Source organism: Poecilia formosa, unplaced genomic scaffold (genome assembly GCF_000485575.1).
Source record: "Poecilia formosa unplaced genomic scaffold, Poecilia_formosa-5.1.2 Scaffold132, whole genome shotgun sequence".
Taxonomy (NCBI): domain Eukaryota; kingdom Metazoa; phylum Chordata; class Actinopteri; order Cyprinodontiformes; family Poeciliidae; genus Poecilia; species Poecilia formosa.
Genome location: NW_006800071.1, coordinates 966,657 through 992,436, shown reverse-complemented (window position 1 = coordinate 992,436; position 25,780 = coordinate 966,657). Strand labels below are relative to the sequence as shown.

At 38.3% G+C, this 25,780-nt stretch overlaps 1 protein-coding gene across 7 annotated transcripts in view; it reads left to right on the top strand.

The window, feature by feature from the left end:
- The window catches only part of znf827 (zinc finger protein 827), a 95,324-nt gene that overhangs the window by 62,017 nt on the left and 7,527 nt on the right, over nucleotides 1-25,780 (top strand). For 6 of the 7 annotated variants that reach the window (XM_016676328.1, XM_016676327.1, XM_016676332.1 and 3 more), the window contains exons 6-12: nucleotides 5,591-5,833; nucleotides 10,165-10,219; nucleotides 10,365-10,465; nucleotides 15,638-15,775; nucleotides 18,631-18,802; nucleotides 20,318-20,484; nucleotides 24,777-24,986. In XM_016676328.1, coding sequence (XP_016531814.1) covers nucleotides 5,591-5,833; nucleotides 10,165-10,219; nucleotides 10,365-10,465; nucleotides 15,638-15,775; nucleotides 18,631-18,802; nucleotides 20,318-20,484; nucleotides 24,777-24,986 — 1,086 coding nt within the window. The remainder of the gene's footprint in view (nucleotides 1-5,590; nucleotides 5,834-10,164; nucleotides 10,220-10,364; nucleotides 10,466-15,637; nucleotides 15,776-18,630; nucleotides 18,803-20,317; nucleotides 20,485-24,776; nucleotides 24,987-25,780) is intronic. The other variant, XM_016676329.1, reaches the window with a different exon arrangement.

Here is a 25,780-nt window from a genome sequence, read left to right as displayed (position 1 = left end):
TGCTCTGCTCTGACAGTGTCCTCACCGTGACCCCTCAGCGTGGCCGCTCGCTGACCTCCCTTATTCCCGCCCTCCGTACCTTCTGTCTCTCTGGCTCTTCATCACTTCCTATAGTTAAATTTTTTTGTTTATTATTGGTATATTTGCTTTTCATTTGGTACAAGTTTTGATATTCTTGGTGATTTCAAGTCATTTATGTTGTTTTTGTCTTGACCTCCTTTTATTACCAGAGATTTGGCTGTTGTTGTTTTTTTTCTTCTGTTTAATCGCTTAGGTGTCTGACAATATCCAACTAATTATTGGTCGTTTATCAGGCGCGCCGCTCTGCATCTTGCTGCAGTTTGTAACTCTTGTAAGGCTTAACTACGGCACTCTAGCTGGTTGAGGATCAATTGTAGCAGCAGCTGTCTGTGAAGTCTGCAGGCAAGGCTGCTGTGGCTCCCACATGACATCCAGTCTCCACACTGCAGCCTTTGAAGCGCCTGAACTCTTCACCCCTGTCTGAGCAGGTCGGCTAGAGAGCAGCAGAATAGAGAGATTGAGAGAGCGAGGGAAGGGGGGCAGGGATGGAGAGAGAGAGATGTGGAATAACAGAGCAGAGAAGAGGGGTAGAGGGGGGAGAAGAGATGTCATTTAGGCTCTGGCCAACTCTCATCGCGCTGTCCTCCCCCAGCTCTTCATTCTCATCCCGCTGTCTTCGTTTCTATCTTACCCTCGGGTGTTCTTTTTCTGGCACTCTTTGACAGTTTTTTTTCTCTCTCTTCACCCGTCCACTTTGCCTCGCTGCCTGTCCTCCTCATTGGTTGTCAGTCCAAGAATTTGTCCCTCTGCTTTCGATGCATCCATGTGGTGCAGCGTCTTCACTTTTTTTGTCCTTTATCTAAGGGTAATTAGAAACTACAGCCCAAAGTTTGCCCTGAGTTAAAGGTTCACAGATGTTCATCAGGTCAAAGTTGACCATCAGGTAAACTCTCATCATTTCAGATCAATCTGATCTAATAAGGGCTATTTAAGGGGCCAAAGGTAGATCTAATGTCTTTCTATTAACAAGGAGTCTCTTTGGACGTCACATTTCTGCTTTTCTTCCACCCATTCCCGAGGCTATTGCTCACATTTACAAAAGTTTCGACTAAAACGGAAAGACTTTTATTAACTCTGACTGAAGCTGTCAGTTATTAAAACAACTGGCAAGAAACTGATTTAAAGAGATCTTATAATATACAGATTCTTTTGTTCAGTTATTTTATCTCCTCAGATATGCTGAACATAAAATAACTAAAAACAAAATAATATTTAAGACTATCACATATAGACACAATGAGTTTCATTGATAAAAAATGTACACAATTCAACAAGTTTCCATGTCTCTGCGCTGCATTTCAAATATTAATGCTACAGACTCTGGTATAAAGAATAATAATATATGTTGTGTTATGGCATAAATAAATTACTATTTGGTGCATGCCCTGTTTTTTGGGTCATGATTCCCCACAGGTAAAATACAACGGCAAAAAGAAACAAATTTACAGGCCAAACACAGGTTTCACATCTTATACTAACCCTCAACAGGAACAGGTAAGTTAACTTTTCTTATTAGAATAGTTGTTTATCTAGCATCTAGTGTTGTCTAGTGGCGTATGGATTACAAACGCTCAGGGTTGCAAGTAGCTGTTGAAAATTTAGCGTAAAATCAAATATGGAAAGTAAATATACAAACTTAAAGCAAAATTAACTATATAATTTTCTTATAATAGAAACTATTAAGACAACTCAAAGTATGTAAGTCTTTCAATACCTAAGTTATTATAGTAAGTAGAACCTTGTTTTTCCAACGACTTGTACTGAAAAGCTGACTTTGCTGCACCCAAATCAGCTTTTCCCTAACTTATTAAACTAAGCTAAATGCAGCAAGCATTTTGAATGTTTTATCACTTAAAATGTATTTCTTCAAATGACTCCAAGAGAAACTGAAAACTGCATATATTTATTTGGATACAATCAACATGCAAAACAGTCTTTAGATGTGGATTTATGATGAACAGCACTCCTTTCCAAAAACCAAATAAAACAATTCTGACTACTTCATTTCCTTGATTTTAGTTTTTTTGTTGTTGTTTTCTTCTTTTAACTTAACGATTTTGGCTCACTGGCCCCCTGCATTAAAACTTGCATTTTGATGTGTGTTTTTTATGACTTTTACTAGAAACTGAGGCAATAGTACATGCAAGGCAGCGCTTCTGCACTGAAGGGGCTGACACATACTGTACATGCACACAGACTAAACGCTGCTTTTTATGGCTGCAGAACATTAGGTCATGACCCGAGCCAAAGAGCCATATCTACTATTAGTGTGGGAGTGAGGGGCTATATTTAAATGTTTTTTACTTTGTGACAGGTAGACGTTTCCTCTGGCCTGCTGTGACGCTTCCAGTGTCTGTGTTTCCTCTCTTCGCAGAGGAAACATTAGTTGCTGCATATTCTGTCCGTCACATGTGTGATTTTTTTGTGTGTGTGTGTGCAGAGCAGCCGCCGCTGCTGTTAAAGCTGTGATCTACTGATGGAAGCTCGCGTGTCCCTTGGTTGACCCTTACAGTGCAGTCCAACCCCCACTCCCCCACTCCACTTCTCCATCAGCCTCTCCTAGGTTACTCGGCCAACTCAAGCCACCTGATTAAAGGATTAGTGAGGCTGATGGTTGTCAGTGTCCACCCCCCCATGCTGGTTGCTACCAATAACCCAGACACCTGGCTCTGAGGGATGAAGAAAGAGGGGGTGGGGGGTTGGTTGTGCTTTAATTCGACCCTATAAGCAGTCAAATAAACAAGCGCATTGATTAAGTAGATTCTTTTCCGGCCAAACAGGTTCAGCGCTTCTGTCTTGAGTTATCAAGCAAACGAGGAGAGAATGCAGTCAAGGCAGGGGTTGAAATAAGGTTTCTGGTTTCTATCCTCCCCACCCCCCTCTAACCTTCCCTCACCCTTCCCAGTGCTCCCAGTGACCTGCCAAATTCATACATCCCATAATCGCGCCGAGTCGCGACACCAGCCGCGGTCTATGTTCTGCTGTTGTCAGAGTTCTGCAGCTCCATGAAACAGTGTTTGTCTTGTTACACTTTCTTATGCTTTTTAAATATTTCACATCATCAGACTAATTCTAATATCAGACAACAATAACCTGAGTAAACATTTTTAAAATGTTTTCAAATTACTCCCTTGTCAAAGATTTTTTGGGTTTATTTACATTAATGAAGCCCAATCCTGATTACAGTTTTAAAGCCTGATCTACCTGTTCAAATTATTATATAAACGTATGATCATTGCTGGATATGACATTTAATATTATTGTGCCATTATTGTTGTTTTTTTATATAAAAATCCCATTCTCACCTGTGTTGACACTGCACAAAAACCACTGAAGGAAACGACAGAAAACCCTCTAAAGAAGTCACTGAGCTCAACTTCCCGCTTTGTAAAATGTGAACAAAAATGGAGTGGTGTCAGATTTTACCTGTTGTGGGATTTCTCTTTTGTCGTTGGCAGAACACCACGAGCCATTTCTCCTGCTAGTACTACACTCCTGCATTTGTTTTGGTTGTATTTACCCAGAATGCCCTGCGCTATAGTCCATTTCCTGCTTTTGGAGGGGTCTCCGATCTGCTTGCCATTCACATATACACTCGAACTGCACCAGACGATTAGGACTTTCTAGGCAAGTGAATTAGAGTTATATTAATTCAGACCAAACTGATTTGAATGCACCATAAGTTGATAACAAGTTCACCTCTGAATGGCTTTAAAAACACATTGTTTCAGAGTGGCCTAGTCAAAGTCTGGATTTGCTGTGCGACCTTAAAATATCTCTTCAAGCTTTAAAACCCTTTTCTCTTCAACCTGTTATCCCCCTATAGGGGGAAGTCAGATTACCTGTGTGTTATGGAAGAATTATCTGAAATGTTTATGTGGCAAAAAAGTCAAAACAGAAGAAATCTGTAATTTTCCGGCACTGAATATTTTTTGGATATCTCCAGGTGGATCTAGCCGGGGTTCTGCAGACGAGACCGAGATGTTCCTGAAAACTGCCGTTTTATTTTTAGCTCGCACACAGTTTGAACTTGTGAGGGAATTAAAGCAACGGCTTGTTCTCACCTTTTGCGCCACTGTTTTTGTGAGCTAGGAAACGATAATAAAAAAAAAAAACAATTTTCAGTTGAATAAACAGATTTGTTGCCCCTTTGTTAACATTCAAAGTGTTTTACTGCCTTTCCTGTTTGCTTCAGTGAACCCACATGAGCTGCTGGATCGCTCCTCCAAGCAACAGCGTGACCTCTCGGTGCACTCCTGCCCTAATAATCACCCCGCTACATGCTAGCTGACTGCGCTCCAGCTCTGAAGGGAAACCGCTGGTTTAGGATTTATTTGGATTGTAGAATTTCTGCCCTTTTTAAAAAAAAACTTTTCATCTTTTAGCTTAGCAGATTGAGTCAGACCTCCTATTTAGTTTAATTTTTAATAAATCTTGGCTAAATAAACAGTTTGGAATGGGAATTAATCTCCCTCTATATGCTTTGATCAATTTGATGGATCTACAAATATATTTTGCTTCCTATAGTTCTGATTCTTGGAGAGTGATTAGATTAGTTATATCTATTTTTAAACTGTAGACTTATAAGTAGATTGGTATAAAGAAAATAGAAAAATTGACAGATTTTATTTGTATTATTGTTCCCAAGTTTTATAGCTTACACTTTGGGGAATAAAGGTCATTGTTGCTAGTAAACCTGCAAAGGACAAAGGAAATGAAGAAGTATTTTTCTAGTCAGAATGAGTCATAGTAGAGTTGAGTGGCACATATATGCAACGCTGTGGGGAGAAAGCATTACTGCATGTTACCCTGAACACACCATCCCCAGGGTCAGACCTCTTCTTGGCAGCACCATGAAATGGGAAGGTTGAAATTATCTTCAGCAAGATTTCTTCTTCCCATCCGGTTGGAGTTCAGCCCGATTAGAAGTCAAACAGTTAAAAATATGGCCAACAGAACAGAAAACAATTGATGATTTAGTTATTGCCCTTTTTTTCTTTTAGTAAGGCAACAAACAGTCCAAAGCCCTTTTCATGCTTTGGATCTTTTCTTTTTTTTTAAAAAAAAAAGATCCAGCAGATTAGCTGTTTATTATGGAGCAGGTAAAACTAATAAAAAATCACAATAAACTCATTTTGACCATGTTAATTTAAATAATTTCACTGCTGTTAAGATTTTCCAGTTTTGGACTCTGCCCTACACGTTCCTCAGAATGTTAAGCTCAGCACTATAACTGACGGCACACTTGCTTTCTCTTTTTATTTGTGTTTAAAATTTTTATTGGTGTTCTTATTGCTTTGTAATTACTTTATGTCTTTCATAAAAGTGTGTTTGCAGAATCATTTCATTGTGTTCAGGAGCCAAAAACAGAAGCTGCATTCATTTCATAATCCATAAAAAGCTGAAAGATTGATTGTTGCCATTTTATTTGAGAAAGACGAGCTTTTCAGAAAGTCTGCAGGATTTAAAAGAATATTGTTCTGACCAGGAGTTGCTGTCTTCTCTCTAGAGAACAGCAAAGATGCCCAGTACCAGAAGGTGAAGGTAAAGGCCGAGCCCATGGAGGTGGACCCACCCCCTGCAGAACGTACCCCGCCTGCCTCCCACCTGCTGACCTTCAGCACTTTAGGGGCGAGTGAGAAGAACGAGCCAATGAGCAACCTCCCAGAGACGTTGGCCTGCCCCCAGAAAGACCTCTTCTCCCAAGACATATCGGTCAAAATGGCTTCAGAGCTGCTGTTTAAACTGTCAGGTACGCTCCCTCTCAGGACACAAACACCGTCACACATCATCCACACACATGAAGAGGGTCAAAAAAATCTGACTTTAATCTCAGAATACTGAATGACACCAAATCTAGTCTTCAGACTCAAATATACCAAGTAAATACAACCCAGACTTTCAGAGAGGATAAAGTGTAGGTTTGCAAATCTTACAACAAAGAATTAACAGTTATGTGATTATTTGCATTTGCTAACAAGATAAATGACATACAGCCGAGAATGTGAAGTCATTTATTTAGATTTGGACATAGATGAATACAGAATTGACTAATTCTGAGATTAAAGTACAACATGCAAATCTGATGGAAAAAGTTCCCATCATCTGATAGAAGGTCTGTCAACATGTAATCATTTGAGACGTTTAGTAAGATCCAAGTCAACTTGACATGAGGGGAGGAACTACTTTTGTCGTCTTTAGTGCAACAGATCAAAATTTATAAAAACGATGCACTCATTGACTTTTTCCGATATCGATACAGATATCGAAGGTTTAGCATCAGCCGATACCGATCTGATACAGAGGAACAGTGCTGAGTTGACTTAAAAATGTCACAGACATAAATGTACTGAGTTACAAGTTTGAATTATAAGTTTATTTGATAACTACACACCACTACAGCACACTTAGATACACCAATACCTTTGCAAGCTTGGTCAAACATGTAAAAGCACCTTTAATTTGTTCAGTCTGCGCAATTAGGAGTATAACAGCCAATGTAAAATAAATGATAAAGAAACAGAAACTCATAAAAGTAATGGGTTGGCTGCATCCCAAACATCTAAAAATAAACTATAACAAGCCTTCTTTCAAATGGTTCAGAAAATGCAATTATGAACTCTAATTATAATGTAAAATAAATAAATATAGCGTGACCTCACTCGGAGAACAAAGCATAAAATTAGGCTGAATAGATTTGCCCTTATGGATCGGGCACATTGTCACCGATACCTGATCTAGAATGTTTTTTAATATTGGGACCAATATAGCTGTTAACATTGAATTGGTGCCTCTCTACTCTAGAAAGTGTAGTAAGAGTTGGGGTGTATTTATCGTCCCTTAGAGAGAGAAAAGACAAGTCTGTGTGTGGCCGAGGCTTCTTTCTGTCCGTCTGCTTTCTGTCACTTAAATCCAGCTTTTTATTTTGTTTGTTTGTTTTTACATATATTCACACGTTGACAATTTTTCTTTCCCACATCGTCTTTTACGCATACCTTTACACGCTCGCACCAGGCCCCACGGGAATCGGCGTCTGCACAAATTCCCGCTCTCCTCTGTCTCTCTCTCTCTCTTTCTTTCTCTCTCTCTTTCTTTCTCTCTCTCTTCTCTCCCCTGACTTGTTTTCAGACATGCCGGCTCAAGCACACTTGGCTGCACATGTCCCCCTCCCCTCCTCTTCTCCACCCTGCCACCCCTTCCTCATCACTTCCCCTCTCTCCCTCCCCTTTACATTTCTCCTGTGCGGCATCTCCATGGCAACGTGAAAAGAGACCTCTGTCCTTGGCGAACAGTGTGGCGGAGCGGGGCGTTTCGGGTACGGGGTTGGTTGTGGCGTTTTGTAAAGGCGGCAGCGGGGTGAAGGGTGAGGGTGGTGGGGGGGGTCATACAGCTTGCCCACCCAGGGAGGCCAGGGCATCGTCGGCCCTGGCAGCAGCGACCGCCACCCTCTCAGAAGTTGTTTTGAACGTCGAGGGGGGGCTGGAACAGAGTGGGCTGCTGTCACACAATGAGCAATCAATATGAATTACCCAGAGCAGTAGGACCTCAGAGACGCATCAGCAGCAAGGTCGCTGTGAACACTGAGATGATTGCAGCTTTGAAATTCACATCAGTACGTCGCCTTGAAACTCACACGTAAGTCTTCGCTCTCACTCATTTAGTGGATTGGCCTTTATTTCTGGACACGGGGAACTACACGCTCTGAGCTCTGGATCTGGCTGCTTTCACCTCCTTTTTTTTTTACACCACTGTTGAAAAGTTGCCAAAAACTCAAGTCTCTGTGTGTTTGAAACTTTTTTTAGGCATGCGTGCAAGATTTCAGTACATTTGAGGTGTGCGGTACAGCATATATCCTCTGAGAAAAGAAAATTATCAATCTTACCACGCAATTATTGACTCAATACTGATACTGACTTGGTATTATCAATGTATCGGATCGATCCGTCCACCTCTGCTGTCCAAGTGTGTATTTGAAACTTTTAGCATTATTTAAACACAACAATAGTCTTTTCCAGCTTCCCATCAGACGGTTTTTTGAAACTAACTGTAACTGCCTGACGACTAAGAGAAGCAGCTTGGTCATGCATTGCTGTTTCTTGCTGATGTCGTTTATTTATGAGCGTACCAGAAACACGGAAATTCAAATAGAAAGCAGATAGAAAGCAATTAATTGCATTAAACTTTGAAATCTATGTATTTAATTAATTAACCCTTATTTTCCGATGAAGATCCCAAAATAAAAATCACATAAAATCCCAACATAATACTTTCTCAGTTGGATTTTGGTCTGAAATGTGACTGGACCATTCTGACACACAATTCTGTTTCGATCTTAACCTTTTGATCTTTTACAGCCTCGTTTTACAGCCGGTTAACGAGATTTCCTCCAGGATTGAACTATCCTGGCAGAATATGGTTCTGGCTCTCTTCCAGAATTGACACTTCATATTTTTATGTGTAAAAACATTTGAAAGCCATTCCTTACACTTCACAATTCTTAACTACTTTGTGTTGGTTTGTCACTTTAAATCCCAATAAAAAACATGGAGTTTTTGTGGTTGGAATGTAATAACTCCAGAAGGTGTGAATATTTTTGCAGGTACTGTGTCGTTGAAACCCTTCCAATTATTCTTTTGTGTGAGAGAAGTAATATTAGGTGTGTTACTTATGGTGTCTTTACTCATGTCAGCAGTTGATGGATGAATCCATCACAATGTGCAGCCGTGTCAACGCCATTAATCTTAACATCACTAAGCTGAGTCAGCAAAAAAAAAATAAATCTTTTTTTGCAAGTTAGGAAAATGAAAGACGAACTACTGGACCAAAAATTGCCATAAATGAAATGTTAAATATTTCACAGTTACTTTTCTTTAGTCATAACTGAGTTTTAAATAGTCGACTTTAGTCCTGGTTCAACTCCTTTTAGTTGGTCTTTAGTGCGGCCATAATGCCTGTGAAATCATCATGTGTGCTTCCACTGAATAAAGTAAAGATTTTACAGATCACTAACTTTTCCAACAGATCTCTGTTCAGTGAAGAATCACCTACCTGAGGTTGGACCAATGTTTCTGGATTAAATGGCTGCAATAATTGTCACAGTTTTCAAACTAACATCATCTGCTCAAACGCAAACCGAATCAATATCATTTTAAATTTAGCTCATGCAGGGGTGTCCAAACTGCAGCTGGGGGCCACTTGCTGGCCGGTTTTACTCAGGCCCTAAACTTACAATAAATTCAGAATCCTTTTTTTGTTTCTATCTGTATCCTGCACATGTTGAACCTTTTTAAGGCTTAAGAATCCTCCAAAAATCATCCCAAGTAAGGAACCAACTTTAAATCAGGTCTTTCAGCTGCAGCTTGTCACAAATCAGTTTCCATTTCTTTTCCTGAATGAATACAAATAATCAAATGTAACATTTTGACCGAAGAAATGTCGATCAGCACCAGTTAGGTGAAAACATTTTGAATTTGGTATGAATTTTATAAAAAGCTATTAGCAGAAAAACTTTGCATACAATAGATGAACTGAGGAGGTTTTATCTCTCAGGTTTCATGCTGAGTCTTTGCTGTTTGATGAAAAGACGACTGCAATTAATTTTTGACACGTCTTTATTTGTCCACAAATAAATCCACTTTGCTCATTTTTTTTAAAAGCTCACAGCAGACGGTATGCAGTCAGGGTCAGCTACAAGGACTGGACTGAAAGGAGTGGAAAACACCTGAAGGAAAAACTTGAAAAGACCTTCAGGAAGTCTGGAGAAATATTGGTTTTGAAAAAATCTTAAAAATAAAAACTGGCTTATTTTTAAGGATGAAAACAAGAACTGAGAAATGTAAAGAAATGAAGCGTGGTTTGATCACTTTTATCACGTTTGTCATGTTTTCAGTAAAGATCTGTTGACAGCAGCTGACATGAACTTGAAAGAGTCTGAATCCTCACAGCTGCTGCAGATTTTCCCTTTAAATTTAAAGTCTGAGTCCTCATCTAACATCTGCCGTGAAAACACAAAGAAACAGATGTATTTGGTATGAATAATGTTACATTGACTCTGCTGATGAGTTTGTATTCTCTTCTTTCCAGAAAAAGTAAGCAAAGCCAACAACCACAAAGACAGCAACATGGTGGGAATAAATAGGTAGGTCAGTTTCTCTATAAATACTCTGTTTTTATTTGTGCTTTTTAAATGGCCAGTGATAGTTGGAGTGCGGCTGAAACCTGTGGGTGTTTTTTAGTGGCTGTGTAAGTGTTGGTAACATCGGCGCTGCTTCTCTCTGTTCCAGTTCATTCCTGGACGAGTGCTTCAGACAATCACCCTTTAACTCGCGCTCCAAGAGCTCGTCCCCCGCAGAGGCCAGTTCCTCCACCAGGGCGCCGTTCCACGGTGAGGAAATGTTACTGTGTAGTGCACAAAATCACAGCAGTCCAACATCATTAACCAGATCAATCAATGCGTTTCTGTAGAAATTACACTTGGAAACAGCAAATTATTCGCCAGCTCATTTTTATGTTTAAAAGTGACAAGAGATTAAAAAACCTACAAAGAGGTTTTGTGCAGGTTCTTGGATTCCTTGAAAAGGCTTGACTTTTAATTAGGTGTTTTCAAGGTTTAGAAAGTTCTTGATTTCTGTAAAGTGTTTGATATTCAAACTTCATTGTTTTGTAATGAATTGCAACCTGATGCTTAGCTGAATGGCTAAATTTGGAAAAAGTTGTTTACAGTTGAAGCCCGATATAAACCAGTACATTTTTTGCCACTGTTTGAAATTAAATCAGACTAAACTTTTCTTGTTTTAAGTCTGTTAGAATTACCAAAATTATTTCTATTTGCTTAATGCCAGAACATGTTTAGAGATTAATTTGTATTCATTTCTTGGTATGTTGTGCTTTAGCATGTAATTTGAGCAGGAAAGTCTTTTACCTTTTCACAACTGGTTTTTATTGTTTCCATGTAATGAATATTTTTTATTCCTAATGGCTCAATGACTTATTGATCTGCGTAACTGAAGTAAAGGTTGTCTTATGTTTTATATGTTCAGCAAAGTTATTTAAATGTGGGGAATTTTTGTTAAATTAGTGTTTGGTTTGTGTGAAACTTTTGAAACTGTTCATCAGATGAACCTAAAAGTAAGTTACAGTAGACTGTGAGGCACGGTGGGTGAGGTATGATATGGGCATGTTTCTCACACTATGGAGACGTACTTATTTAACTCATACCAGGGATAATGAGGGCTCTGACTGAAGGCTAACAACTCAACATTGATGATAATATTCACTTTTTCTGACTTTCTGCAGAGCAAATAATTACTACACATCTCTATGTTTTGATTTGGAGTAAAATGTGCAGAAAATGTATTTATAAATTTTATTTATTATTAGAGTTTTGAGCTTTACAAAGTGTTTGAAACACTTTTTTAAAAATAAAAATAAAAGCAGATTTTTATGAAATGTATTATGTTGGTGTCACTAACAGGTAAGCGTTCATTAATCCAGAGGCTCAAATTAAAAAACACTCTTTCAAAGTTGGGTAAGTTTTAAACAGAAGTCCCTACATCCCAGATGTAGCTCTGACATTCTTCATAATGCAGTGATACTCTGATTCCACACACACAAACTGTATTTGCACATTTTTGGAGCTCTGTTTTTTATATACATATAAATTTAAACTGAGGTTAGGGCCCTCTACCTTGAGTTGGCCTTTCTGAAGCCCGGAGTGTCCACCTGCCCGCCCGACTCCTTCTCATCCCTGGCATCTCTCAGCTTCCCTTGGTGTGTCTTTGACAGTGAGGGATCCAGAGGTTAATTAGCTTGTGCCAGTTTCCTCTGTCCCTCTGCCAGTTAATGAAAATCTGATTGGCTTCTGGGTGTCAACAGTGTCCTGAAAGTTAATTCGTCCAGGCCTTTCCCCTGTGAGTTTAAGCCTTACATCCAGCCTCTGCTGCTTTCTGCTTTATCACCTCTGTTCTGCTTCGCAGATTTTTCTGTCTCCAAGTTCGATTTCCTCACTTTTTTTATTTCTTCTTTATCCAAATATTGGAGCATCGATCAGATATAATGTAATGAAATAACAGTTGTAATCACATATACTTACCCAACTGCCTTGGTAAAAGTCCTGGGATTCCCCAATACTTGTTTGAAAACAACTTTTTTATCTTAAAATGTAGCAAGCTGCATCAATTTTAAATTCATACAAACTCAGATGTAGCAAAAAGAATAAAAAATATGGTGGACAAACACTGCCTAATTAAAACATTACAGAAATTAATAAAGAAAATTAATTCTGAATATTCTGCTCCAATTAATTAACCTCTAAAAAAATATTTTAAAATTATGAGAATAAAATGAGACCTTTAAATGTTAATTGATAAGAAATACATTAGGAAATATTAAATAAAAAAATTTCAAGAATTATAGAAATAAGCTGAATATTGAATATGTGGATTAATGATAAAACCAAAAAAATCTATCAAAACTCAATTATATTGCATAAAAATATTTAAGTGAAAATGAATTCTTAGAGAAATTTAAATGACAAGTCAATTGTCACTTGTAATGAATCAAATGTCTGAATTAAAATATTGCCACATAAATTTTAAATATTTTTTTCCCTCATTTTGGCAGTGTCAGTCCTCCATATAGATTCAAAATTAAACTGCAAAATGAATAAATAAAACAAGTGAAAATAAATTTCTACCAAGAAATTTAAATGAAAAATCAGTTTAAATTACTTTTAATAAATCAAATCTCCAAATTAAAATTATTTTTTCACATTTTTGTAATTTTTAAATATATTTAGTCCTAATTTTGGCAGTCTTAGCCCTCCGTAAACAAGTTTTTCCATTCAAACAGAAATTAATGATTTCATCAGGGTCCATGTGATGCTCACAGTTTCCCCTCTTCCAGCCTGGATTTAGCTCGCTCCTTCATTTCTTGTTTGCGTCTCTCCTCTCGGCTCTAACAACACTAATTAAGGCGTTAACCACTTCAAGGCCATCCACTTTAATTGGCTTAATCATGAGTGTATTTGCTGGGTCATGGCTTTGGGTCTCTGCAGTCTGACTTCTGAGACCCTTGAGTGACCGACCCTTCCTCCTGCTTCTCCTCCGAATCAGGACACTTAATTCTCTTCTGCTTCTTCGGCTTCAGCCACAAATCCTTTAAGTTTGGACTAAAAGCTGAGTGTGAAATCAACTCACTTCGGTTGGATTTTATCTCATGCAGGAAGTCTGATAATGAAATATAATAATCTCACCTGTCACTACTTTTTCTCAAATTTGTACATTTGCATTACCCTCTCTCTATAAGTTTTATTGGCAAAGATGTGCACAGAAAAAAATTGCTCTCAAATGCTTCAAAACTTCATTCATTCATCTTGAGATGTTTAAAAACTCAAATTTAAACTACTCTTATAGTCATTAATCATTGAATATCCTAATGATTAATTATTATGCTTCATTATGACTCTAATGATTTCTACCCCATGCCTCCATTGATGTTAGCTTACTTTACAAAAGATTGAACCAAAAACTCTCCTGGAGATTAAAGTGTAAAATAAACGATGAAAATGTGGATAAATATCTTGTGTATTTAGTACAGTCATAAATATGGTGCCAGTTTCTTATCCAAAGCTTGTGAAAACTCTTTTAGAGTACATGCCTTCATGTATCATGAGGACATGTTAAATAAAAATCCAGTGACTTCTACCAGAAAATATAAAATGAGTCGTTATGAACCTTTCAGAAGGATAAGGTTTCAAACTCAGACAAAAATCAACCTTCAGTCACGGCCATCCGAGTCCTCAGGCTTTAATCCTGTAGATAAACTGTGGGTGAGCTGAACAAAGGTGATGGTCAGGGATCTTTTTCTCTGTACAATGAGGCTCTACAACATGTTTATAAGTAATTAAGCACCTCTGATTGCAGTAAAAATAGATATTTCTAAACATGACATTTTTTTAAAGATAAGATATAAAGTTTAAAAGGGTTTAAAACTTTTCTTCAGCTTCAAATCATTTAGTTTGGGGGGAAAATATTAAAAATAAGAAATATAAACAGGGCAGTAAAGTAAAATCTCTCGATTCTTTACTTAAAGAAAAACAACAGATTATTTGGAAAATTGCATCTTTTTTTCTTGTTTTGCTTTTTCAAGAAGTCCATAAAAGCTGCTCTGACACAAATGAAAACAACGATCCAAATTGCACACAGCACGACAAAGCTGGTTTGCATTTTGGGGGTCAAAGAGGAAGTTAATATCTGACACACAGAGGAAAAATGCTCAAGGTTGCTTGAGTCAGTGCAACAGCAGCTGAACGTCTTCTCACACCACCATCTGTTCTTTAGGGACTCGCCACAAAGTCTTCCCCCTGCATGCCTGGAAAAAAAAAGAAAAAGATATTTGCTTTCTCTTCCCGAAGTTTTCAGAGCTGTATAAATACCACATCATTTGTCACCAGTGGAACACACACAGGTTTTCTTCCATAATCTCATACAGGCGCAGCTCAAGGCCAAACTGTGCAGCCTGAACAATGCACTCTGGGAATAAAGTCTTCATTTACTCTATGGAGGTTGAACAGCACAATGGAGGAAAAAATACTGCATGTTTTCTTTACTTCAGCTCTTTAAAAGCACCATCTCTGTTTTTGAGTTGGCATACGGTGAAAAGGAGCCGCAGAGGTGTACTTACCATCAGAGGCTTCAGAGAAAAGGACTCCTGTTTGATGTTGACATTAAGAATGCGTTTAAGCGGCATCCCTCCTGTAGGTTAGATAAGGAGCATCGTTTAGACGGCGGCAGGCAGCTTTCAGAGTGTTGGGTTCACGGCTGAACGAGAAGTGAATGAAACCTTAGAGAATGACGACTATTCTGAATATTTAAACAGAACAGTAATCCAATTTTGGTCTCAACGACTTCTAAAAACAGCTCAAGTGCTTAAATAAGCCACACAGCCATTTTTATGGCAATAAGCTAATGTTTTTAGGTGTCTGGAAAATGTGTAATTTTCAAAAACTTCACTGGCTGTCACCTAGCAAACTTAGCTGAGTTCCAGTACTTTTGGTCAGTTGGTTTTACCGCTGTATGCACTGTACAATGGCTGTTGGAAAAGACAGTTGTTTGGATGTTGGCTTACCATTCAGAAACCACTTGCTGCATTCTTGTTGATTGTGCAGGAGACTCCACTTCTGTTTTTCAAAGTTGTATAAATGTGCATCAGTTTGCAGCCATTTTCACATTTAAAGTGACAAGAGGCCCTAAAACAGTTCATAGGCAGAACTGAGGAGACTAAGATCTCATTATCTGAGAATGACTTTGTGCAAAAAAGTAATGAATATATTTTTATATTGCCTGCAGACGTATCCTAACCTGTTCAAGGACGCATAAAAGGTCACTTAAGTGAAAATGTTTGAAAACCATTTATTCTTTTCCTTATAGTGATGTGCTACTTTAGTTTTGTTTTATAACATGAAATCTGTTAAATACTTTTAAGCTTGGGGTTGTAATGTGACAAAAACGCGCAACATTTCAAGGCAGTGAGTGATGGAAATGTGTCTTTGTTTCAGATTCTGAGAAGGACGACGGCGAGCCAGGAAACGGCCTCGCCCAGTGGAAGCTACACGAGCAGCTCTTCCCCTGTCCCGTCTGCGGGAAGGTGTTCGGCAGGCAGCAGACCCTGTCCAGACACCTGTCGCTCCACACAGGTAAACCACACGCTCACACACAGAAGCTTGGTCTCATTTATAGGGCTGAAACGATTAATCAGATTAATCGTTATTTTTCAAATAGCTAACTAATTTAGGAATGGATTAATCGTTAACAGGACTGTACAGACTCTAAAAATGCCATTTTGCTGAATGTACAACACAATAAGAGTGATAATTAAGTCAGAAGTGTAAAAAACATAAATATTTTGCATTTTAAAAAAAAAAAGAAAGAAAATTGTTAGTGAATCTGTTTTACCCAGAACTCAAGTATCATAGATTTAACTTCACTTGGTTCAAATTCTGTTAAATATATTAAAAAACAAAATCTAAGCACCCTTTGCTAATCAGTTATTAATCAGTTAATCCAAATAAATAATCAACAGGCTGGTCATAAACTGTGTTAGTATTTTTTAGCTGCAGATGCATCCTTTGCTACATTTGATCAAGTGTTCACAAAAGGGACGTTGTTACGTTGTACATAATAAAATGTGTATTTCTTATTTACAAATTATTCATATTTGTGTTTTTAATGTATTTATAACATTGTATATTAAAACCTTAAATGGTTAAATAAAATTTGCAAAATGTGCCTTTTTTTATCTGATTAATCGCCAGAGTAATTGATTAATCGTCAGACTAATCGATTAATCGTCAGAATAATTGATAAAATAATCGTTATTTGCAGCCGGACTTCTCTTTCCTTTAATGCATAGATGTTGTTTGTGGCGCCCGCTGTAAATAGATAAGGTTGACCGGACTAGATTACCCTTCCTCGAAAAAGATTACTACCGTGATTAGTCTCTCTGGGAAAACTGCCGTCTAATTACCCGGCTTGAAGGATGCTGCACACACTTATGGTCCAACTGGTCTTCTCCATCCGTTTCTCTGTCCTACACACACACGCATACACACACACTCACACACACACACACACACACAATAGAGGCTTGGGAGGCTTCCTCACTCCCTGGTGACCTGATTACTCTGCGTTTTCTCCATTGATCCGTTCAACCCCATCCCTGTCTTCCACTGTCCCACTCTCTGTCCTCGTTAGTTACAAGAATCTAATAATAATCCCACCTTCCCGGTTTTATTTAAAGGCACATTTCCTCTGGACTCCAGATAAATGGAGCCTTTTTGGGACACCACAGCTCACAAGTTGAGGCTTGTGTACCAAATGCCCCCCAAACAACCGAACATGCTCACACATTTAGGGTACACACACACACACACACACATACACACCATCTGAGAGTGTTGGCTGCGAACAGCTTGGCCACACCACAGAGAGCAGAAGCAGGGGCATATGTCACTGTGATGGTCTTTTTGGTTTCCCCGGCGACATAAAGGTTGCCTGGCTTCATGTCCTTGGGGCAAATGGGTTGAGAGTTAGTGTTTGTGTTTTTGTTGAGGGGGGGAGTAGACGTGTTGTTATGCTAATTTGTTTTTGCATAACAGGAAACGTGTTTCTGCAGATCTTCTATACTGCTTATAAATTGAACAGAAGTTTACATACACCGAATAGAGACACGTCCATCTTTTTTCCTAACTGTTTTGAAGTGAAATCAGACCAAACATCTCCTGTTTTAGGTTAGTTAGAATCACCAAAATTATTTCTATTTGCTGAATGCTACAATAATAAAATAATATTTGAGATTTATTTTTTAATGTCTTCAAGATCAAAAGTTTACATAAAGAATTATTACTGTCCCTTTAAACAATAAGGGGAGGCCCAGGTGATGATGTCATGGCTTTGGAAACTTCTGATGGGTCACTGACACACTTTAGTTAATTTGATGCATTTCAAGGCCACACCTGGAACTTCCTGCTTTCTGATTTGACACGATAGGAAAGTCAAAATAAATCAGCCAAGGAGAGGACAGAACCGTGAAGCTGCATCAGTCTGGTTCATCCTTGGGAATAATTTCAAGTTCAGACATGAGAGGAGTGTCCTACCATCAGACCGCTCAGGAAACATGTTTCTGTTCAGGAGACAGATTCTAGTCCAAAATGTGCAGATTGAGCCCAGAACTAAAGCCAAAAAACTGAAAAGATGCAGCTGAAGCTGGTAACTTGTACCAACATGGGCTGAAAGGCCGTTCAGCAAAGAGGAAGCCATTAAAGACGCATAAAAAGTCAGATTGTACCATCCTGAATGTGAAGTTTGGAGGTGGCAGCATCATGTTGTGGGGCTATTTTGCTGCAGGAGGAACTGGTGCACTTTATGAAGTGAGTAAAGAACATTATGTGGAAATATTGAAACAAAGTCAATGTTTTGACATAGCCATCACAATGCCCATGTCAGCTGTGGGAAGCTGATCTTCCCACAGATTCTAAAGTGAAGATCAGGAAAGGCGTGTGTGAGCGAAGCGGCCTACAGATCTGACCCAGTTCCGCTGGTTCTGTCAGGAGGAATGGACCAGAACTCCAGTAAACTACAATGAGAAGCTTGTTGGAGGAAACGCAAAAGATTTGACCCAAGTCTTACTGTTCAGAGGCAGCCCTATGAAATACAGAGGAAAAGTATGAAAACTCCTGAATTTGAATACACTAATAAATAAATCCCTGACATGTTGTGGCATTTAGCAGATGGAAATAACTCTGGAAATTCTAAGTGATCTAAAACAAGAAAGGTTTAGTTTGATATAACTTCAGATGGTGAGGAAAAAAAGGTGAATGTTCTGGGTATCAAATCTATATTTATGTGTTTTTACCTTCCTGAAAATTGAATTGGGCCGTGTCAGGAATTAATTGACCAGGTTTAAAAGTTTGATCCAGGGTGAAGTTTAAAATGAGGCGGGGTGTGTGTGTGTGCGTGTGTGTGTGTGTGTGCGTGTGTGTGTATGTTACAGAGGAGAGGAAATACAAGTGTCACCTGTGTCCTTACGCAGCCAAGTGCAGAGCAAACCTCAATCAGCACCTGACCATCCACTCTGTGAAGCTGGTCCAAACGGACGCCGAGCAGATCGTCAGCGCCGTCACCGCCGACTCCTCAGAGCGCAAGAACTGCCCGTACTACTACAGGTAGGCTTCACACACCGCACACACACTGACACACACCGTGACAACACTGAGGTTCTACACAGATCAATCTTTACATTATAGATCGCATAACCAACTTTTGTGACTCGGGTTCACATTGTGAAATAAATACAGAGGAAATTTGTCAAATTTAGATTTTCTTCCTAACATTTCTGATGATGACCTTGAGAAATTATACTTTTATCTTTCCAGATTCACACGTGATTTATATGAGACGTTTTAGCATCCGGTCAAAAGTTTACATACACTGTTGGTGTCCAAACTTGTTGCCTTGTCGACTAAAATTGCAAAGTCAAAAGTTCTCGTTTGCCACAGATTAATAATTATTTTAAACTAAAAGTTGTGATTTTCTACCTTCTCAACAATAAGCTAAGCATTCAATGTTTTAATTAAATAGTCATCTTTTTCTCTAGGAAGGGAATGAGTAATTCATTCTAGACCCAAAACTTAGAAATAGTTTTGTAAATTTGGCTTATTAACAGAAAGACATCCAGTTATTCATTTTTGGCCTCTATTGGGAAAAAATGTGAAATTTAAAAATGTTAGCTTTATTTCAGAGTTTAATAAATTTGCTAAAAGCAGATTTGGACACACCAATGTCTACTTTTAAGATATTTACTGTGATATTAAAGAGAAGGCAAGAAGTTCCTACATATTAAGAAATGAATACTTTGTTCTGGACTTAACGTTTTCTGTTGTAAAAAAGATTTTGGTTTATTGGTAATAACGCTTCACTAAAGGAAAGTGTAAGGTCTCCACTTGTGCTAATGGCTCAAATTTGGATCATTCTGAATTTGAATATGGGCAAGGATTGTATCCCCAACTTCAACGTCTCTCTGACAATCTGGTCAGACAGCGATCTAAAGAGCAGCAAAAGCAAATGAGGCGGAATAGCAGTGCTAACTGATGATGTCATCTTTCCGGCTCGCAGCATCACCATCCACAGTGGTTACTTGAAAATACTTGAATAATATGGGTTAAAATGTTTAACTTACCTGCAGGATAAACTATTTTGATTGAAAATCCAGAATAAATGCAAACATTTGGTTTTGGTAATGTTTTTAAAACACACTAAAGTTGTTTGTGGTGTAATCTCTCCAACCTGGAAAGTTAAACTTCTGACTCTACATGAGCTGCTTTTCTCTCTGTCTTATGAAGCAAACCCAGACTGGTTTTAATATTTATTGATGCAAACTGAACCGTTTCATCATGTGAAACCAAACCAGTTCACATCTGGTTTAACATTTTATCTGATACTCACCTGGACTGATTCTCTTTTTATTAAATCATTCTCCAGAAATTTCCTCTGTGTTTCAACACTGTAAACCTGTTTTTCTAGTCATTTTCAGATAATCTTATTCAAACTAAAATGAATGCGGAGACACCATACATTTGGTAATTTATGCAGGCAAATGTAACACTGAATCTGACTGTCTCCCTCTTCTCATTCTCACCATTTCTCCTCCCGCCCCTCTCTGCTGTCTGTTCCCTGTCCAGCTGCCATGTGTGCGGTTTCCAGACGGAGCTGAATGCCCAGTTTGTCAGCCACATGTCGCTTCATGTGGACAAGGAGCAGTGGATGTTCTCACTCTGCTGCAGCGTCTGTGACTACGTCTGTATGGAGGAGAGCGACATGAAGAGCCACATCAGCACCGGACATGCAGGTAATGACAGCTGTCGGCCAAAAGATGCCGGCTTCGGTTGTCCTGTCAGATGTTGGAGTAAAAACATCAACTCGTAAAAAACCAAATTAAGATGTATTATTGCTAATTCTGATTCCCGAAAAGAGTTATTTTGGAAAACGTCTCTCACGCGAGAGTGGGTGGAAGCTTGTTTGGACGATAATTGTGATCTGGTTCAGCAATACTCAGGGTTTGAATTTAAACAATGAGCAAAATTCAGCATTTGGGATTTTATGTGATAGGCCAACACACATTAGGTTATAATTAAGGGGAAGAACAAAATTTTTACAAATAAAAATCAGAAAAGTGTGGCATGCATTTGTATTAGATTCCCCTTAAATCAATTGTAACCAATTACCTTCAGAAAGCATCTTATTTCCAAATGCAACCCATAAAGCAGAGTTTAGTTATAAAACAAAGTACCAGACTTTTTATGGGGAGAATTTTTTTCTAATATTATTGCAAGTAAAGAAAATATTTTAAAAATTTAAATTTGAAAAAAAATAAAATAAAAATCTGAAAAAGTAATTCGAAAAATTCCCCCTGAAAAATAAAATAAAATTAAAATATAGGTTCAAATATTGTGTACATATTGTGTATGTTCCTCACAAAACATATGTTTTATTTGAGAAGTTTTTCACAGTTTCACTTTTGAAACTTGTATTTTCTTGTTATGACTTTGGAACAAATTTCTCTCCATAGCTTTTAAAATCACCTGAAAACGGAAAGACTGTGGGACAACTGCAAACCTACCTAAACTGGAGGGAATTATGAAGTAAAAAACAGCTGAGAGGAAAATTTGGAAGAACTTCAGAGATCCAAAATTATTTATTAGTCCTTTATTTAGGTAACTGTATGGCTGTGACTGCATGACACATCAATTATAATAACCCCACAAACATAAATACTGCTCTTGAAAATCATTCCCATTTTAATGTGGTTAGTTAGGACACCAGTCACATAAAATACAAAGATACAAAGAGTTTTAGGGGATTTTAAACATTAACTGGAATTTATCGTGACTATAATAAGTCAAAATTCTTAGAAATGACAAATGATATAATTAATGTCCAACCCTAGTTGTGAGCTACAGCGCAATGTTTTTTATGTGTTGGAAGGGTCTAGTCAAAGGCTAGATTTGAATCCAGTTGAGAATCCTATGCACAACTTTGTGTCGGTTTTGCAATTGTGGCGAAACATGAAGAGTGAAGACTTTTACAGCTCTGTAATCATCTTTCAGGGTCAGACTGTGTTTTTCATTTCTGTGTGAAAGAAGCTAGAATTGTTAGCAGAAACGTTGTGATGCAGGAGTTTAAAAACACGGGGTCAGAGGTCAGTTCATAGGACGGGGAGGAAGACACAAACAAGCCCGGTCCGATCGACCGTCCTCACACTTTTAGAGCCGCGGCCCTGAGTCCCAGGTTGTCGATACGCATTTTCTTGTCTGAAACAGCTTTGTTCAGTTTTATTGCTGATGTTTTTTCCTCTTTTTTTTCTGCTCTTTGTTGTGGGTGATGGTGTTGCTGGGTGGGAATGTCCGGCGCAGACAGCTGAGGGGTCCTCGGCAGTCCGTGGTGGCCTTGTTTATCTGAGAAGGCTGGCCGTTATCGTGCCTGTTGGGGAGGAATCGATAGGCCTCGGGTCCTGAGAAGACAGGCTGGGTTCTGCTCTGGGGACGACTTTTAAACCTTGCAGCCTGCTGTGGCATTTATCTTTGTCTCAGACAAGACGAACTCCACCGTTTTATGTACAAAAACCTTAAACTGCACAAGCAAACGTCTTTGCATCCTCGGGAAGATTCATCTGTCAGGGTGCAGCTGAGTTTACTGAGCTTAAAAAGCATCTGCTGCATCGGTTTCATCACATCCCAGAAATTAGTTTAGTCATAAACAAAGCAATACTGCTAAATGATCGCTTTTATATTTTTTGTTTTGAGCCATTTGTAGGTTAGTTATCTGCTTTTTTATGTGGTTCTTTTAATGGTGGGACTGAATTATTTTTTTTTAATAGAGCTAATTACAGGGGCTTTAATTAATTGATTACATTATAATCAAAAACTATTAACAAAATAAGCATAATTTTCAATTCAAAAACCCTTTTTTCTGATAAATTATTGAATAAATAGTCTCAACAACACAGATATATTTATTGTTTTTAATATTATTCACATTATTCAACCATCAGATTAGTGCAAAGTGCAGCTTTCCAGTGTTTCAGGAACCATTTTTCATTCATGGAACTTCTTTAGAAATGTGAATTTTGGATGCTAACGTTAGCATAGGGGACATCTGAGCTGCTGCAACATGGTTAGCATTGAGATGCTTCAGGCTTCAGTTGCATGGCCAATGTTAAAGTTTATAACAGGAAAATTAGAAAAACAGTGAACAATTCAATATAGATAAGAAAAGTACTATGTCCACCATTTTTTTCACTTATGACAAGGACATTTTCCCATGTTATGAATAATAAATCTGCCAATAGAACTAGTACATTTCAATATATATAAACAAGTTCCTAAATCTTGCTGTAATGTTACTTGTAAGTTAGTTTTGTCTTATTCCAAGTGTACTGAGAGATCTGCACTAGAAAGTAGACAAAATGCTTGGTAAGATTTGTTGTTTTTGCAGTGTAATGGCCTAGTTCAAGTGCAGATCTGACTCTGATTGAAATCTGATAGCATTTTGTAAAAAGATCCCTAGAGGGAACTCTTGAATCACAGAGTTTACTTAGTTTTTGACATTAATCTTCTCCATTCCGCGTTGTGTATTATTGTAAACTTCAGGTAAAAGAAGCTGGACTATTTTTAATCTCCTGATACCTAAAAAAAAGGGGGAAAAAAGTGGTGTAATTTCCTTTCTCCATGAGAGAAGGTAAGCGGATGCGGTAAAGGAAGCTGGTTGAGTTTATTAAAAATGCGGCAAAGACCAAGCTGTAATGACCTGCTATATATAGATTTGATGGAAGGTAATCATTCATCCTCCATCCCAGAATAATTTCCCTGCCTGAAAGAGCAGACCTGCTGCGTTTCTACATTGGTGTGTGCCTGTATTAAGGAGAGAGGTCAACCATTTGGAGGCTTCTTCCTGCCTCCATTCACTCCCTCCTGAGTGAATGCCCTTTGTTGCGCTGTGCCCCAAGATGCTCCCGCCATCTTAGCTCCTTCGGCCGTGACCCGCGCTCCCCAGCCCTCCCTGCTGCTGCCCCTCCTCCGTCTAATTCCCCCTCTCTTCTTGCTGAATTGTGGACTCAGAGAAGAGGATCAATAAAAGCCCACTGCATCTTGATTGGACTGGCAGCAGGGCTCCCAGTTCAGGCTGCCTGCTTTTATTCTGCATGTGTGTGTGTGTGTGTGTGTGTGTGTGTGTGTGTGTGTGTGTGCGTGTGTGTGTGGGTGTGTGTGTGTGCATGCAGATAACAATGGCAGTGCCCAGAAATAGATTTTCTGCACAGTATGCAGCCCACAGATTTATTTTTGGGTCTCGTTTTTATATTCAGGGTTCATACTGGTGCTTGAAATCCTTGAAAATGTTGGGAAAGTGCTTAATATTGAAACTACATAGTTTTGTAATAAAGTGCAATCAAACATTTGATTAAAAGCCTGAATTTGGAAAACGTTACTTAGAGATGAAACCAGATATTTTCATACATCTAACAGAGTCAGACATTTTTTTATACTTTGTCTGAAGTGAAATCCAAATAAACCATTATTGTTTTAGATCAGTTGGAATCAGAAAAAATATTTCCGTCTAACTGCCAAAAAACTTGCCAAAAAAACATTTTTTGTGACTTTCTTTATATATTGTATTTAAGTGTGTAATTTGAGCAGGAAGGTCATTTACCTCTACACAATTTGTTTGGATTGTGTCAGTGATATTAATATTTATTATTGCTAGTGACTCAGTGACTTATATTTTATATGTTAAACGTTATTGACATTATTTTTTTTCCGTTAAATTAGTGTTTTGTTCTTGGACCACTGAGGTGTATCAGGTGTGTGTGAAATTTCAAAACAGAAATTTTGTTATATTTTAGTTGACCTCTGCTGTAGAAGGTAAAACACACACTAGATTTTATTCATGTGATAAATTACATAACACAAAAGTGATTTGAAACTATTCTTTTTAGTTCATTTGTATTGTTTTTATCTCCAAAGTAAGTTTGAAAACTTACTTTGAAAAATCCTTTAAAGTGCTTGAATTTTACTGTGATTATTATTTCTCAGTTTTGTCGTCTCTCTGAGACATAACTCTCACTTCCTTCCTTCTTTTGTCCAGGTTTGAATTCAAGAAGTCCCCTCAGCGAAACCAAGAGCACCTCATCGTCTCTCTCGGCCCTCAGCGATTCGCTCAACAGTTTGGAGGGCGGGGACGTTGCCCACGGCAACGAAGAACTGAAGAACCTGCTGGCCCCGCCCTCGTCGGCGGGCAGCCAGGCGAGCTGCGGAAGCCACTCGGGATCAGGAACCGAGGACAAGTCGGACAAAGGTTAGGAACAGGAAACACATGCCCTGTTTTATTTTATAGTCTATAAAATCTTGACATCAAGTTTGATTTTTTTTTAAATTTCTCATTTAAAATAATATTTATTAACATTTAAAATCAGTCTAATCTATGGTTTAGTTATATTTGAAATAAGTTTTCAACCAGCTTTTTAACACGTGCAGCAGGAACTAAGACGTAAACCATTGAAGCTCCTTCATTGAGACGGAGAACAGGCAAAGGGGGAGGGCCCATGCAGAATTGGACTTTTTTGATCAGATTGGACTTTTCTGATCAATAAGCCACTAAAATCTAGTCCGTACATGCCAAATGAAATTATGGGAGCTCAGGAGGGAATGAGATGTATACTCCACAGGCAGGGTATCATAAATATTTCCTTGGTAATAAATGAGTCACCCCAAACTGTTTTTCTACATAGGCTCTTCAAAGGGAGAATAATCTGTGAATGAATTACAGAAAAATATAGACAAATGTAGAAAATAACTACTTCCACATTTTCTGATTCCTCCTGCTTCATTTTTAAACGTTCTGACCTTTTCGTGTTCTTCCTTCAGTAGTGACTTCCGCACTATAACATAAACATCAGAAAAAAGGCCGTCTTGTTTGCAATTTTCTGTCCGATCACCAATTTTAAATAAATAAATAAACCTGACCTACCTGTTCTGAACTGGGCCAATACACTTTTTTTGTCTGAAAAGTTGAAACATGCTAAAAGGGAGTCTCTATAAAAGCACAACACAACTACAAAAAACAAAAATAGTAATTATGCTAAAAGGGAA